This window comes from Oryzias latipes, chromosome 24 (assembly GCF_053564925.1).
Source record: "Oryzias latipes strain Hd-rR chromosome 24, Olatipes_Hd-rR_3.1".
Classification (NCBI taxonomy): Eukaryota; Metazoa; Chordata; class Actinopteri; order Beloniformes; family Adrianichthyidae; genus Oryzias; species Oryzias latipes.
The window spans coordinates 13,442,017-13,455,059 of NC_136260.1; the positions used below are offsets into that span (position 1 = coordinate 13,442,017).

The 13,043-nt window shown below is 37.9% G+C and overlaps 1 protein-coding gene across 1 annotated transcript; it reads left to right on the plus strand.

The window, feature by feature from the left end:
* The first annotated feature begins 733 nt into the window (after nucleotides 1-733).
* On the plus strand, nucleotides 734-10,434 carry LOC144990092 (uncharacterized). The gene is made up of 5 exons (XM_078942689.1): nucleotides 734-1,178; nucleotides 8,279-8,587; nucleotides 9,625-9,918; nucleotides 10,023-10,160; nucleotides 10,316-10,434. The coding sequence occupies exons 1-5, from the start codon at nucleotides 848-850 to the stop codon at nucleotides 10,351-10,353; spliced, it is 1,110 nt and encodes a 369-aa protein (XP_078798815.1). The 5' UTR covers nucleotides 734-847; the 3' UTR covers nucleotides 10,354-10,434.
* Nucleotides 10,435-13,043: the final 2,609 nt, after the last annotated feature.

The window sequence follows — 13,043 nt, forward strand, 5'->3', positions numbered from 1 at the left end:
ACGGCGGCCGTGTCCCCTGGGTGCCGGTTTCCTGGGCCCGGCGGTGCACTCTCCGCACTCCCCCCCCCCCCCCCCCCCTCTCTAACATCCCTCTCTCTTCTTCCCCTCTTTCCTTTTCCGTCCGGTCCAACACTAAAGATTTTCAAACATGATTGAAATTAATAAAGTTTGGCCTCAATTACAAAAGGGGTTTATTCAGTCATACATTTGGTTTGTCTGAAGATTAATAACCCCTCTTGTTAAAGTAAAATATGTCCAACACAAGAGGCCCTCAGCTCTCATCTGCCTGCCCAGCTGTTGGACAGGACAAGTTAGAAAAAGAAAAAAGGAAAAGCATTAGCAGAGGGGAGGCGGGGCGATGACGTCACTGCTTTCTCCGTGTGTCCGGCCGCTGCTTATAGTTTATTATAGTTCAGTTTCTAAAAACTTTGAGCAGTGAGTATTCTGACTTCAATAATTCTATGACTACATGAATGTCAACATTCTGATCTGATCCAAAAAAAGCTCAAACCCTGAAGAGACTCTGACATGTGAACTCATTGAATCATTTAGGTTGGAAAAAGGTCAAACTGCTGACAAAGCATGTTTAGTGTGAGAGATGTGAGAGAGTCGACTCATGGGAGAAAATATCATTACATGTTTCATTCTTTATCTAGTAAATAGGTTGAATTGATGAATCCATAAACAGTAAAGATCAATGTCTCTGATTATCACTGATTAATGAGGTGAACAGAGAGTTTGAGAGTTTCCTGTTTAGTTTAATTTGATAAACTTCAGATCAGTTTGATTGATTTTAGTAAAAACTGTAAATGTGTCACACATTAAAAAATGTTAAATAGAAAATTCAATGAAGGACAAAAAGAATAGACTGAAAACTATTTTCTATTTTTGTTTTTCTTTAGACTCTTCGTCTCCTTCAGATGTTTATGGAAGAGTCGACCTAACATGCTCATTAAAGAGTTTTAATGGACCAAATGCCTGTAATGAAAACAGCATCATCTGGATGGATGAGACAGGATCTCAACTGTCTGGTAAAAATCCTGAGTTTGAGGATAAAAAACAAACGAACTGTGTTTCTGTTCTGACTGTGAAACATCAGAGTGGAAACAACAAAAGATTCACCTGCCAGTTTGTCAAAGACGACAAAGTGAAGATAGATGCTGTCTACGTTCTAACAGGTAAGACATTTTGAAGGATTTTAGTTTATAATTGTGTTTTATCAAATCATATTTTAACCACATATTTGTTCAGAGTTTAGAAACAAAAACACATTCTGTTCTTTTTAGTGATTCCTGTGAATCTTTGCTCTGTCAGGATTTTCAGATTCAAACAAAAACAAACTTTTACACAACATCACTGTGGATCATTTAAAAACACATTCAATGTCAATCAAAAATATCTATTTTTAACTTTTCAATGTAAATGTATTTTTTGTTGTTTTTATCAAACTAGTAAGAAAATAAAATAAAATAATAAACTTAAACTTTGAACAGAAACTCATTTATGTTGGTTGTTATATATTGATAGATTATATTGATAATTATTATATATATTCAGACATTTCATGTAATCTTTACAGTAGAAAAGACAGATTATTAAAAATATATATGTTTTTAAAATTTGAGCAATCAAAGCAAGAATATCGCACAAAATAATACAATCATCAGTTATATATTCATACTAAGACGTATCAAACTTTGGATGATTAGACATAAAATTAAATATTTCTTGAAAGGGAAGGAAGCAAATTTATATAGTCTCACCCTGTTATACCATAAACATTTGATTACATAATTTATCATTATCCAGTTCATAACTTTTTATCAAATATCAATTACTTACCAACACAGTTTCAGGTCTTTAGAATGCTAAAGTATCAGAAAATCACATGAAAAAGATGAATTACATGATAATTATGTAAAATAGACATAACTGTATTTTGTATATTAATATATCACATACAGATCAGTTATCTAAAATATATTCAGATTATTTTCATTTGGAAAAATCATGATTATGATTAATATTAAACAAATTACCACTATATTAGAAAATAAGCATAACAAATTATGACTTTTTGGGGCAAGTGAAGTAATAGAATTAGAGATCAATCACTTTAACCATCTTCAATAATTGATTAAACAGTTTTATTATTATAATTATAAGGTAAAGCTGTGAAGTACAAAGGTCCATATTCTGTCCAATGTTGGTGTTCCATCTTCAGCTGCCTGATTGACAGCCATCCTTCTGGATTTAGCAGAGTTTCTATGTTCTCTGTGCTGTAAGGTCTGCAGACTTTGTTTGTCAGGGTCCTTGTCCTTCTGCAGCTGGAAGTTGAGGTCAAGTTGTCTGCAGGTCAGAACTCTGCTGAAAATCAGAGTCACTGTTGACTTTTAGAGAGAGCAAAGATCCCAGGCGCCATATTTCCTATAAATGATATTTGGCTCAATAGCTGCGTTTACATGGACAAAAGTATTCGTTTTAAACGCCTGATTGGAAGTTAAATGCGTCATGTAAACACGCCATTCGGAAAAGACTGAGCGGATCAGACTCGTTTGGATCAAAGTTTCTTTCCGATCCAGATATGTGGGTTATGCCGATTGTTGATCTGATCGTTGTGCACATAAACAGTTCATTCCGATTGTGTGTCACTACTGCTCTGGTTTACGTCACGCATAGACGGTGCGGCGCTACAGAGGAAGCTTTGGAGCGCAAACAGGACCGGCTGCTCGGCGCGAGTGAATCCTGTCTCTGAGCACAGCAGCAGGACTTTTAGCTTTGTGTTTTCGGCCATGGGAGGGGGTGTTTTGTTACGTGTTCGCCCGGGGTGGCTTCCGTCCCACCGCTCTGGGTGAGCTGCTGGACTCAGGAGAACTGTGTCTCCCAGCAGAACTCAGACTGCCAGCTCACACAGCGGCTTTGGGGCGGTGTGTGAGCTTTTCAAAGCAGAAATGCTGCTTCGTCCTTAGAAACCGTTCAAACAATCATTTGGATTTGTGTTTCAGTCGTGTCCTGACTAAATAAAGGTTGATGTTATTCCCACATATTTACCTGCAGCAAAGATGCAGATTGCAGAATTTCCTCATGGATTTTATGTTCATCAAAGGCTAAATGTTGTTAGCATGTGTTAGCCTACTCCTAACCCTTCTTCCAGCTTTGTTCCTTCACAAAAAAAGCACTGACCATCTGGATTAAAAATAAAATGATGAGCGAAAAGGGACATTATAATAACCATAACATTAGTACGTTTAGAAGATCATCTCGTATATTACTGAGCTGAAACATATCTATGTATGTAACAGCTCGGCTTGTTTGCAGCGACTCATTTCCTCTTCCTGTATTTTACAGAGTTCTGCGCATGACCAAATGATTTATTCCGACTGGCGCATGTAAACGTTTGTTATAATCAAAAAAAGTTTTTCTGGGCACATGTACACGGTTGAATTCTAATCCGATAAAGATATTTTGCACATGTAACTTTTGATTTATTACTGTATTTGTTAGCTTAGACACCTTGGTTTACCAGAGATCCTGCAGCCTTAAGTGTTCAGAATCTGCTTACCCTTCCTGAGAAGACTGGCATGTTTGGAGATTTCAGCATTCCTTCTGGTCAGATGGTCGTTTAGATAAACAGCAGATCCATTCAGATTCTTACTATGATCAATGCTAGCTTGTGTTTTATTCACAAACCTGATGAGGATTGCTGGTTTATCCGTCTTTTTTCTCCTGGCAGATCTCGATGGTATTAAGATCCATGGAAATCCCTTTAGACAGTAGAACTGATTCCACCTGGTGTTCCAGAGCCTCTCCATCGCTCCCAGGTTCTGAAGAAATGCTAGCAATGCTAGCACTATTAGCCTTAGCAATGCTAGCTCCAGCTGCAGTTAGCTTTGCCTGTTGTTTGATCTGTAATCCAGTGAGAATGACATTATTCATCCTTGCTTGTTGTTCTGTGTCGTCCACTCTTTTCTCTAGAATGTCGACCCAGTTATCTTGTAGCTCACTTTGGGCTCAGAGTCTTCAGAACTCTTCCACTAGCTCCATGAGAGGAGTTAGCTTAGCATGGATGTGGTTGAGTGCAGCTTTAATGTCATCACTGTTACTTGTTGCTTGGTTTTTCTTCAGTGTCATGGACAGCTGTTTGTCTTTCTTGGAGATAATCAACTTTTAGTCGCTTAAAGATCTTTGTGAGAGCAGCCGGCAGAAAAAACTGTTCCTGTTGGGACAGTTTCTTTTACAACTATAAGCAGAGATTAAATTCCCATAAAACACTTCTCTTTGAAGCAGCTTTATACTTTAAATAACATAACTTATTTGGCGTTTATTTCAGAAAAATATGAATGAAATTACAACCACACAATAGCTTAGAGATAACATGGGACTTTTCTGCTTTATTTAGTTAACAATCAAGAAAATCTTAAAACCTCAAGAAAATAGTTAGTTTTTTTTCATTTGTTGTTTCTGCAGTTGTTCAAAATGTCTGTTGTGTTCTTGTGTGAGTCTCTGTTGATCCTGAAACAGAGACTCACATTTAACCTTATACAGGTTTGCTGTGTGAGCAGGGCCGGCCCTGGTCTTCCGGGGGCCCTAAGCGAAATTTAATTTGTGGGCCCTCTAACTGATCAGCAGCACCAACAAAACGCAACTGTTGTTGTAATATAAATGAGATATATCTAGTGCAGAATGTTGGAAAGAAGTGCCTTCACTGTTCTGCGTGTGTGCACAAATGTATAACTGTCTTTTAAGTAATAATGAAACAATAAGTTTGATTTGGGTTCCATATTTGGTAGATTTGAACTTACCAGCAGCAGCATCAACGTTTTCCCTTTCAACAGAAGACGTGGTGACAGGAGTTTCTTCTGCAGCTAAAAAACAAGAATTATTATACAATAATTAATGATGAAGTTAATAAAATAACTATAGCAGAATACTACTAATAGTTTAGTGGTTCAGTTAAAATCTGTGTGCAGGTTTTTCACAATGTCATGATCTTTTTATATATTTATGAGAAATAGATTGTTGGATTATATATTTGCACAAGATCATATTTATTTATTTAATTATGAACAGTTTGGGGCTCCATACTCTTCAGCCGCTGTTTATGGAAAAAAGGGGTTATGCAGACACCTTTTAAATTACTATACATGCCACGTGAAGGGATGTGGATGCTGCACCTCCTCCAATACTTTTTGATACTTTTTGAGAGCAGAAGAAAATGTTGGCTGACACAGAACTGTGCAAAACATCCTCATTATGTAAAACCAAAACTGCAAAATACAAATAAGAAAGAACTGTACCTATTTATAAATAATAAATGTGAATAATAATTTGAGTATAAATGGAAATATAAGCATTTATACACTTCTTATTCTATTATTTTGTATGTTCATAATTTTACAATGAGTACATTTTTTTTTGTCATTAATAAATTAGAACCTTTATTTCCTATGTATTTGGCAGTTTTGATTCACCATATTTCATGCCAATGCAAGATTTTAAGACACATTGTTGAAAAAGTCAGACTACCTGACTGTCTATAACAGATAAACAGGAGTTTTTTTACTGACATAAACCGGAAAATGCAGAACGCACTAAATATGTGTTAGCAAAAATGAAACAATACGATAACGTGAGTTAAACATTTATCAGCCATCACCGTTGTCGTTATTTAATCTTCTCTTCGCCGTTTTGGAAGGTCATGTCTGACCTCATCCAGGAAACTTGGGTATCAGAATTATTTTAGAGTTTTCCATTGGAAATTACGAAACGGGGTCGTTTATGTGCAAACTTCACCTGTCTTTCTAACTTTACCGAACTTCGGATCAATTAGTATTTTAAATCGCGAATGCACAGAAATACTGGATAATGTAAAAAATATGGCCCCATCATCCTCCAAACTTACCTTGTGATTGATGCTGAAGTTGTTCATCTTTTTTCAGTTCCTGATGGTTAAAGTCTATGTGGCATGAAGTGCTCTTGTTGTCGCTTTGATCAGTGTGACAAAATGTGCTCGTTTTTTTTCTTTTCTCAACTTTATTGAAACAAAATGCTCTCGTAAATGCACACTGTGCCAGGCTCAGATGCAGTGATGTTGACCAATCGTTGCTGAGAGTGGCGTAACGTCATTATTTGGGTTGCCAGATTGGTTCAGGTGTGTTGACGGGGGGATCACAAAAGTGCAGGCAACATTCTTTTGCACAACATTCACAGCTATGAAATAGGTTGCCAGATTTGGGTCTTTTTTTAATTTTATTTTTTCTCCACTTCGGGGCCCTGGTGGTGACGGGGGCCCTACGCGGCTGCGTAATTCGCGTATAGGGAGGGCCGGCCATGTGTGTGAGGATTTGTTTTTTACACTTTTTTATGTTATGACTCTTCTGGTTCACTTTAGGATGAACATCGTCTTGCATTGATCTGAGTTAAACATCTCTCACATGAAGTTTGACTTTAAAAAGTAAAATTGGAAATTTCAAATTTACCTTAAAAAGTTTTTTTTGTAGAAAGTGATACAAAAGTGTTTGAAAAACACAGACACAACCCGTCATCTGATAGATGTTTGCAAAGCAGCTAAAGAACCATGAAGAAAACAGGAACAAGACAACATGAAGCTTCTCTTTTATGACAAAACTAACAAGAAAAGTAGGAAAAAAAACAACTTCCCTAAATATGTGGATGAAGATTCTCATTGATTTAGGTGACATCTGAATTCTTCTCCACCCCTACGGCTTGTTTCTACCCCTAGATTTAGCCCTCCAAGCCTAGAGATGGAAAAATAGTGTCTTTAAGTTACTACCACTAGATGATGTCATTAATAGTCACCAGTGCTGGAAAATATAGAACAAGTTCGGTTTTCTATTTTTAAAACATCATGCTAAAAAAAGTCATTACTTGTACATCGCAGCACAGACCCTCCTGACGGAGGGATATCCAGCCTTTAATTCACTTCAGTTCCCCCCTAAAAAACAAGTTCAGACACCACTGAAGCTTTAAATGCTCCTTCAATCTGAACAACAGGGAGGAGCCATAGAGGAGGAATTTGGATTTGGTCGTTGTCTTGAAGTTGAGGCACTGGGTCTGAACTTATTTTTGTTACAATGGGGTTGAGGGAAGCACCCAGGCGCAGAGAGGAGGAGGAGGAGGAGGTTCCAGGATCCCAAGTTCTTTAAAGAATTATATTAAACAAAATTCCACAGCAGCAAGCTGGCAAACCCGAAACTACAAAGACACAGAAACTCGAGAAACAAACTACCATGACACTATGGATCAGTACAGGAGGAAGGGAAGACAGGACTTAAATACATTCAGAACAGACGAGACACAGGTGAAAACAATGCGGGCAGATTGGGACCAAAAGTAAGACTCGAAACAACAACATAACAGGAAGACTTTCAAAATAAAACAGGAAACTGAACTCAAAACAAGACAGTAAGAAAAAACAACTAGAACACAAAAGCAGAGAAACTAAAACCGTGACAATTTTTTTTTGTCTTTCTAAATTGTTTCACTACTTAGACTGTCATGTTTATTCTTTATTTTTGTAACATTTTAGCTTTAAAATGTCTGATGTACATGGACCATTACAGAGTGGAGCGAGTGAATTTTAGTTAGAACAGACTGACTATTTGGAGAATCGTCTGTGTGGTCATGACTGGGCTTTTCTACAGGTTAATGCTGCAGTTCACAACACCCAAATGACAAAGAATATTTTTCAGGAGAATAACTTCACTCTTTAGGACCATCCTGCATGATCTCCTGATTTAAAACCTATTGAGAACATTTAGGGATGGATGGTACAAATGACAAATATGGACATCAGTTCCAGACAGTGGATGCTCTTCATGAAGCCATCTTCATCAATTGGCTCAACATTTCAAAAGCCTTTTAAAAACACTTGCATGAAACATGCAATACAGATTTTTGAGGTGATCAACAAGACTGGTGCAGCTTTTCATGACTGAGTGTTTTGTTTGAATGTAAAAGGGTTTATTGTGCTTTGGTCCTAAACTTTTGATCAGCTAAAGAACAGCCCATTTCAGTTCAATTGTTGTTTTAACTCAACTGTCTCTTGTTCCCATTTCTTTTTTTTTTTACATTTTGAAGCTCTTGTTAAAATCTAACCATGCAAAATGGAAATTCATGTAATTTATTAACTTGTCTTAAGATTTTAATCAGGAGTGTATGTGTGTTTACAGATGGATCTATCTTATTGTATTTCTTTAGTGATTTGATGTGTTTAAGGTTCAACTTTTCTCTGAGTTTGTTCTTTTCTCTCCTGCAGACATCAGTGGACAAACTAAACATCTCTATCAAAGAGTTGGAGATGACGTCCTTTTACCTTGTAGAACTAAATCCTCCTCTTCCTCATGTTCTGATGTTACCTGGCTGTACCAGAAAGATCCAAATGCAGAATCAATAACAGAAGTAAAGAATGGAAATGTTGTCCAGAGTTCAGCTAGAGCTTCCAGGCTGAGTGTGAGCAGTGACTGCTCTCTGCTCATCACAAACATCACTGATGAAGATGCTGGTCGATATCTCTGTCAGCTCAGGAACAAGAATGAGTTTGAAGTGTATCTTAATACTTTGAGCAGTGAGTATTCTGACTTGAATAATTCTGTGATTACATGAATGTCAACATTCTGATCTGATCCAAAAAAAAGCTCAAATCCTGAAGAGACTCTGACATTTCGAGTTTTTTTATTTTTCTAAAATCTCTAATCTCAAGATTCTGTAATGGATTAAAAATGGATCCATTATTTTATGTTCAGAGTAAAAACTAATCAGTTTTCATCTCAGATGAGCGGAAATTTATTTCACAAATCCAGAGCTTCTGTGCTTTTCTAACAGAGAAATGAATCGGAGAATTTCTATTTTGAAAAAGTCCACACTTTTTCAAAATAGAAATGTTAGAGGTTTTATGGTCTTCAAGGGAAGAGCTATCTGATTATGTTCAAAACGTCCCAAGTGTGATGTAATGTATTGACTACGCAGATGTTCCTTCTGTTTAATTTAAGAAGGGCCCAAGTCCAGAGACTTTAGTTTGCTAGTCCTCTGAAATTCTAAAAGTGAGGTGCTTCATATTATAGCATTAGTAAGCTATGAACTGGTGATAAATCTGGGTAAAGTATTAATCATTTGGTGTAGCCTCCCTTTAAGCTTTGCAATTAAAATCCTTTCCTGGAAAAACAAATTTCTTGGACTTGGGCCCTTATTGAATTCACAGATTAAAATATAGGAGTTAGACCAGACAGACCCGGAGAATCAGGACTAGAAAGACAAAGAAAGAGACGACAACAGAGCAGTTTCAGCTTCATGCAGAGAACATTTCTTTGGGTTCATTTAATCTATTTTTATATTATTTCCATAATATTATTTGTTGAAAGTTGTCAGAAAATGACGAGCAGTGACTCCATCATCCTCTGACTTTGTTTACTCTGAAACACAAAATCAAGAATATTTCTGCTGTTCAAACAAATGAAAACATTTTCTCTGAATAGTTTCTAAAATAGTCAAATCTGTTCTTTCTTTGGAACATGGTGTGCAGGTAAATGTAGTCACTGTCAGGACAAAAGGTTTTCTTGTTAAAACGTCTAACAGAGAAACTTTTCTGTTTTTGTTTTCCTTCAGTTTCTAAAGATCCACCAGAAGTTCATCCAAGAGGAAAAGGAAGTGTCACATTACAGTGTTCACTGAATAAACATGATAAAACAATTCTCTGTAAACAGAACAGCATCATCTGGGTGGATGAGACAGGATCTCACCTGTCTGGTAAAGGTGTTGGGTTTGAGTTTAGAGGACAAACAAACTGTGATTCTGTTCTGATTGTGAAACATCAGAGTGGAAACAACAAAAGATTCACCTGCAAGTTTGTTGAAGATGAAGAAGTGAAGATAGATGCTGACTATGTTCTGGACTTTTCAGGTAAAACAGTTTTATTTATTTATTTTTATCCACAAAGACAAAGTTTTGAATGTATAATCCATACACATCTATTTAGTTGATGTTGGTAAATCTTTTGTCTGCAGATCCTTCTGGTCACAACATCATCATCATCGTTGGAGCCGTGATGAAGGTGGTGTTGATGTTTGTGGGTGTGGTTGCTGCTCTGGTCTACATGTACAGGAGGAGAACCAAAGAGAACGAGGACCAGAGAACTAGAACAAGTACTTTCACTCTTTTACTCTTCATCATCTTCTGATGTGGATGATGTCATTTCCTGTTTCTCTCAGCTCATGAAAAAAAAGTTGGTGATCTTAAACATTATTTGGACTTCTAGAAATAAAAAATTTGCTTGATCTTCTAAATTCTGCTTCCTCAGGGAGAAGAACTGTGGATGGTGTTGAAGACGATCTGTGAAGAAAAGATGCAGAAAACTCTTCTCAGAACAAATAACTAAAAAATTCAGAACATTTATATATATATATATATATATATATATATATATATATATATATATCCCTTGTACTATCTTAGATGACCCCACCCTTACATTGACGTGTTCTCCCTACCATGACAAAGGTGGATAAAGGCGGAAAGATTTCATGTAATCCTTGGACACCAGTGAAGATCACAAATCATTGAAGAAAAAAGGTTTAGTGCACTGACTAGTGGGTCTAGATGACCCAACTCCCAATGTTAAAGTGCCTAGGATAGCACAAGGGATATATATATATATATATATATATATATATAAAGAATTTATTGAAAGAGAGCAAAACTTTTCTTTTCGGATTCTGTTACTGTATTTTTCTTTTTTTCTGCTCAGATGTAAATTCACCTGCAAAGTTTCTAAGTAGTCTGTTCAATTATAGTGTAAACGCCTGAAATGGTATATATGTGTGTGTGTAGTAAATGGTGTACAGTATACTTATATAGCACAATGATTGTGAGTGTGTAGGTGGATGAGTGTGTGTCTATGTGTTTGTGTATGTATCGTTTTCACTTTTTTTTTTTTTTTTTTCCCCAATCGGTCAAAATGAATCACTCAAAGTTTAATATCTATGTATGTATAGTCATACTTTTATTGTCTTCTTTAGCATTTTTTTTTCTTTGATTGCTTGAAATAAACTATTTCTAAATTCCAATTCTTTTTCATTAGACTGCTTGTTGTTTTTGTGACTAACATCAATGTTTTTTGGAAAGACAACAACTTTGGAACACAAAAAAATGTTTTCCACATTGATGACAGAGACTCAGTTGTCTTTCAGGCTGATATTTCTGCAGATCAATATGAACCACAAGTGAAAATAAACCTTCTAGATTGTTATTTTATATTTACATTTCTGCAGCAAAACTAACTGAAAAGTCTTGCATGTTTGTTGTAAATTCTGCCCCCTAGTGGCAGCACCACACTACAAGGTCTTCAACAAACAACACATTTGTGTTCTTTAAGACACAGAAGGGTAAAAAAAAATCAGATGGAAAACTTTATTTGGAATGAAAGAAATCAAACATTTGATCAAATAATAATCAAATCATTTCCGTTACCATGGCGCCGCCTGTGTGGCAGCTTATCTGGGCTGCTCTACCCTTTTGTGTTCCTTAGTTTACGTTTTGTAATATTTTCTTCCACCTTTTTGTGATTTTTGTATTTTTCAGCAACTAATACGAAATTCTGCGACAAAGGACAGGAACATTATTACTTTTGCTTTTTAATTTTTTCTCAACTTTTTGAACCGCCTCAGGGGATCCGTTAGGATGCAGCTCCATTGTTTACACTCAAAATCAGCCGTTAGCTCTTGGCCGAGCTGAGATTCTCCTCGCTGGAAAGCCAGATATTCCAGCTGAAATACGGAGGAAACGACGAGGCTGCAGAGCTGGAGTTAAACGCCAGGAGAGAAGACGGAGGTACAAGCCATATTTACCATCCGTTATTATGGGAAACGCAGGCCCTGATCCTGATTTCTGGGGACGTTAACCATGCCTGCACCCCCCTCTCTGCCACCCTGTCCAACTTCACCCAGTATGTGAACTGTCATTCAAGGGACAGGAAAACTCTGGACCTTTTCTATGCTAACATCAAGAATGCATATGCTTCTGCCCCCCTCCCTCCTTTAGGACGCTCTGGTCACATCCTGGTCCATCTCTCCTCTGCTTACACTCCAGTGGTGAAACAGCAGGAACCACAAGTTAAAACGGTGAAAATCTGGACTGAGGAGGTAACAGAGTGACTAAGGGACTGTTTAGCACCACAGACTGGGACGTTCTCTGCAGTCCACATTGACAGTCTTACTAACTGCATCACGGACTGTCAATTTTTGTGTGGAAAACACAGGGCAAACAAAATCAGTGCAGTATTTTTCCAACAATAAGCCCTGGGTCACTCCTGAGCTGAAGACCCTCCTAAATGAAAAGAAGAGGGCTTTTCTCTCTGGGGACAAGGAGGAGCTACGCAGAGTACAGAGGGACCTGAAATATAAGATCAGGAAGTGCAAGGACTGCTATGGAAGAAGATGGAGCAGCGCCTGGAACAGAACAACATCTGTGATGTGTGGAGGGGTCTAAAACACATCTCAGGACATGCTGAGGCTGGAAATGATCACCAGGTCACAGGTGACCAAGCCTGGGCAAATGAACTGAATCTGTTCTTTAACAGATTTGATTCTGCCCAGCCCCCCGTCTCCACCCACACGGCCCCCTCTTCACACCTTTCCAGCACAGGCGTCTCCTCCCAGCTCCAGCTGTTACCACCTCAGCACCAAGCAGTCCACTCTCCCCTTCTTCCAACAGAGGCAAAGGGACCCCCCCAACGACTCACAGCACCAGACCAGCCACCGCCCAACCATCCTCCAACCCCCCTCTGCCTCACCCTGAATCAGGTTAGGATGGAGTTAAGGAGAACAAAGGCCAGGAAGGCAACAGGCCCTGACAGCATCACCTCCAGGCTCCTCAGGGGGGGTGCAGACCAGCTCTGTGAGGTGATGATGTTCATATTTATTATGAGCCTCAGACTGGAGAAGCAGTCCTCTGGAGGACTTCCTGCCTGGTTCCGGTTCCAAAGGTACCTCGTCCTACGGAACCGAACCACTTCAGACCTGTCGCCTTGA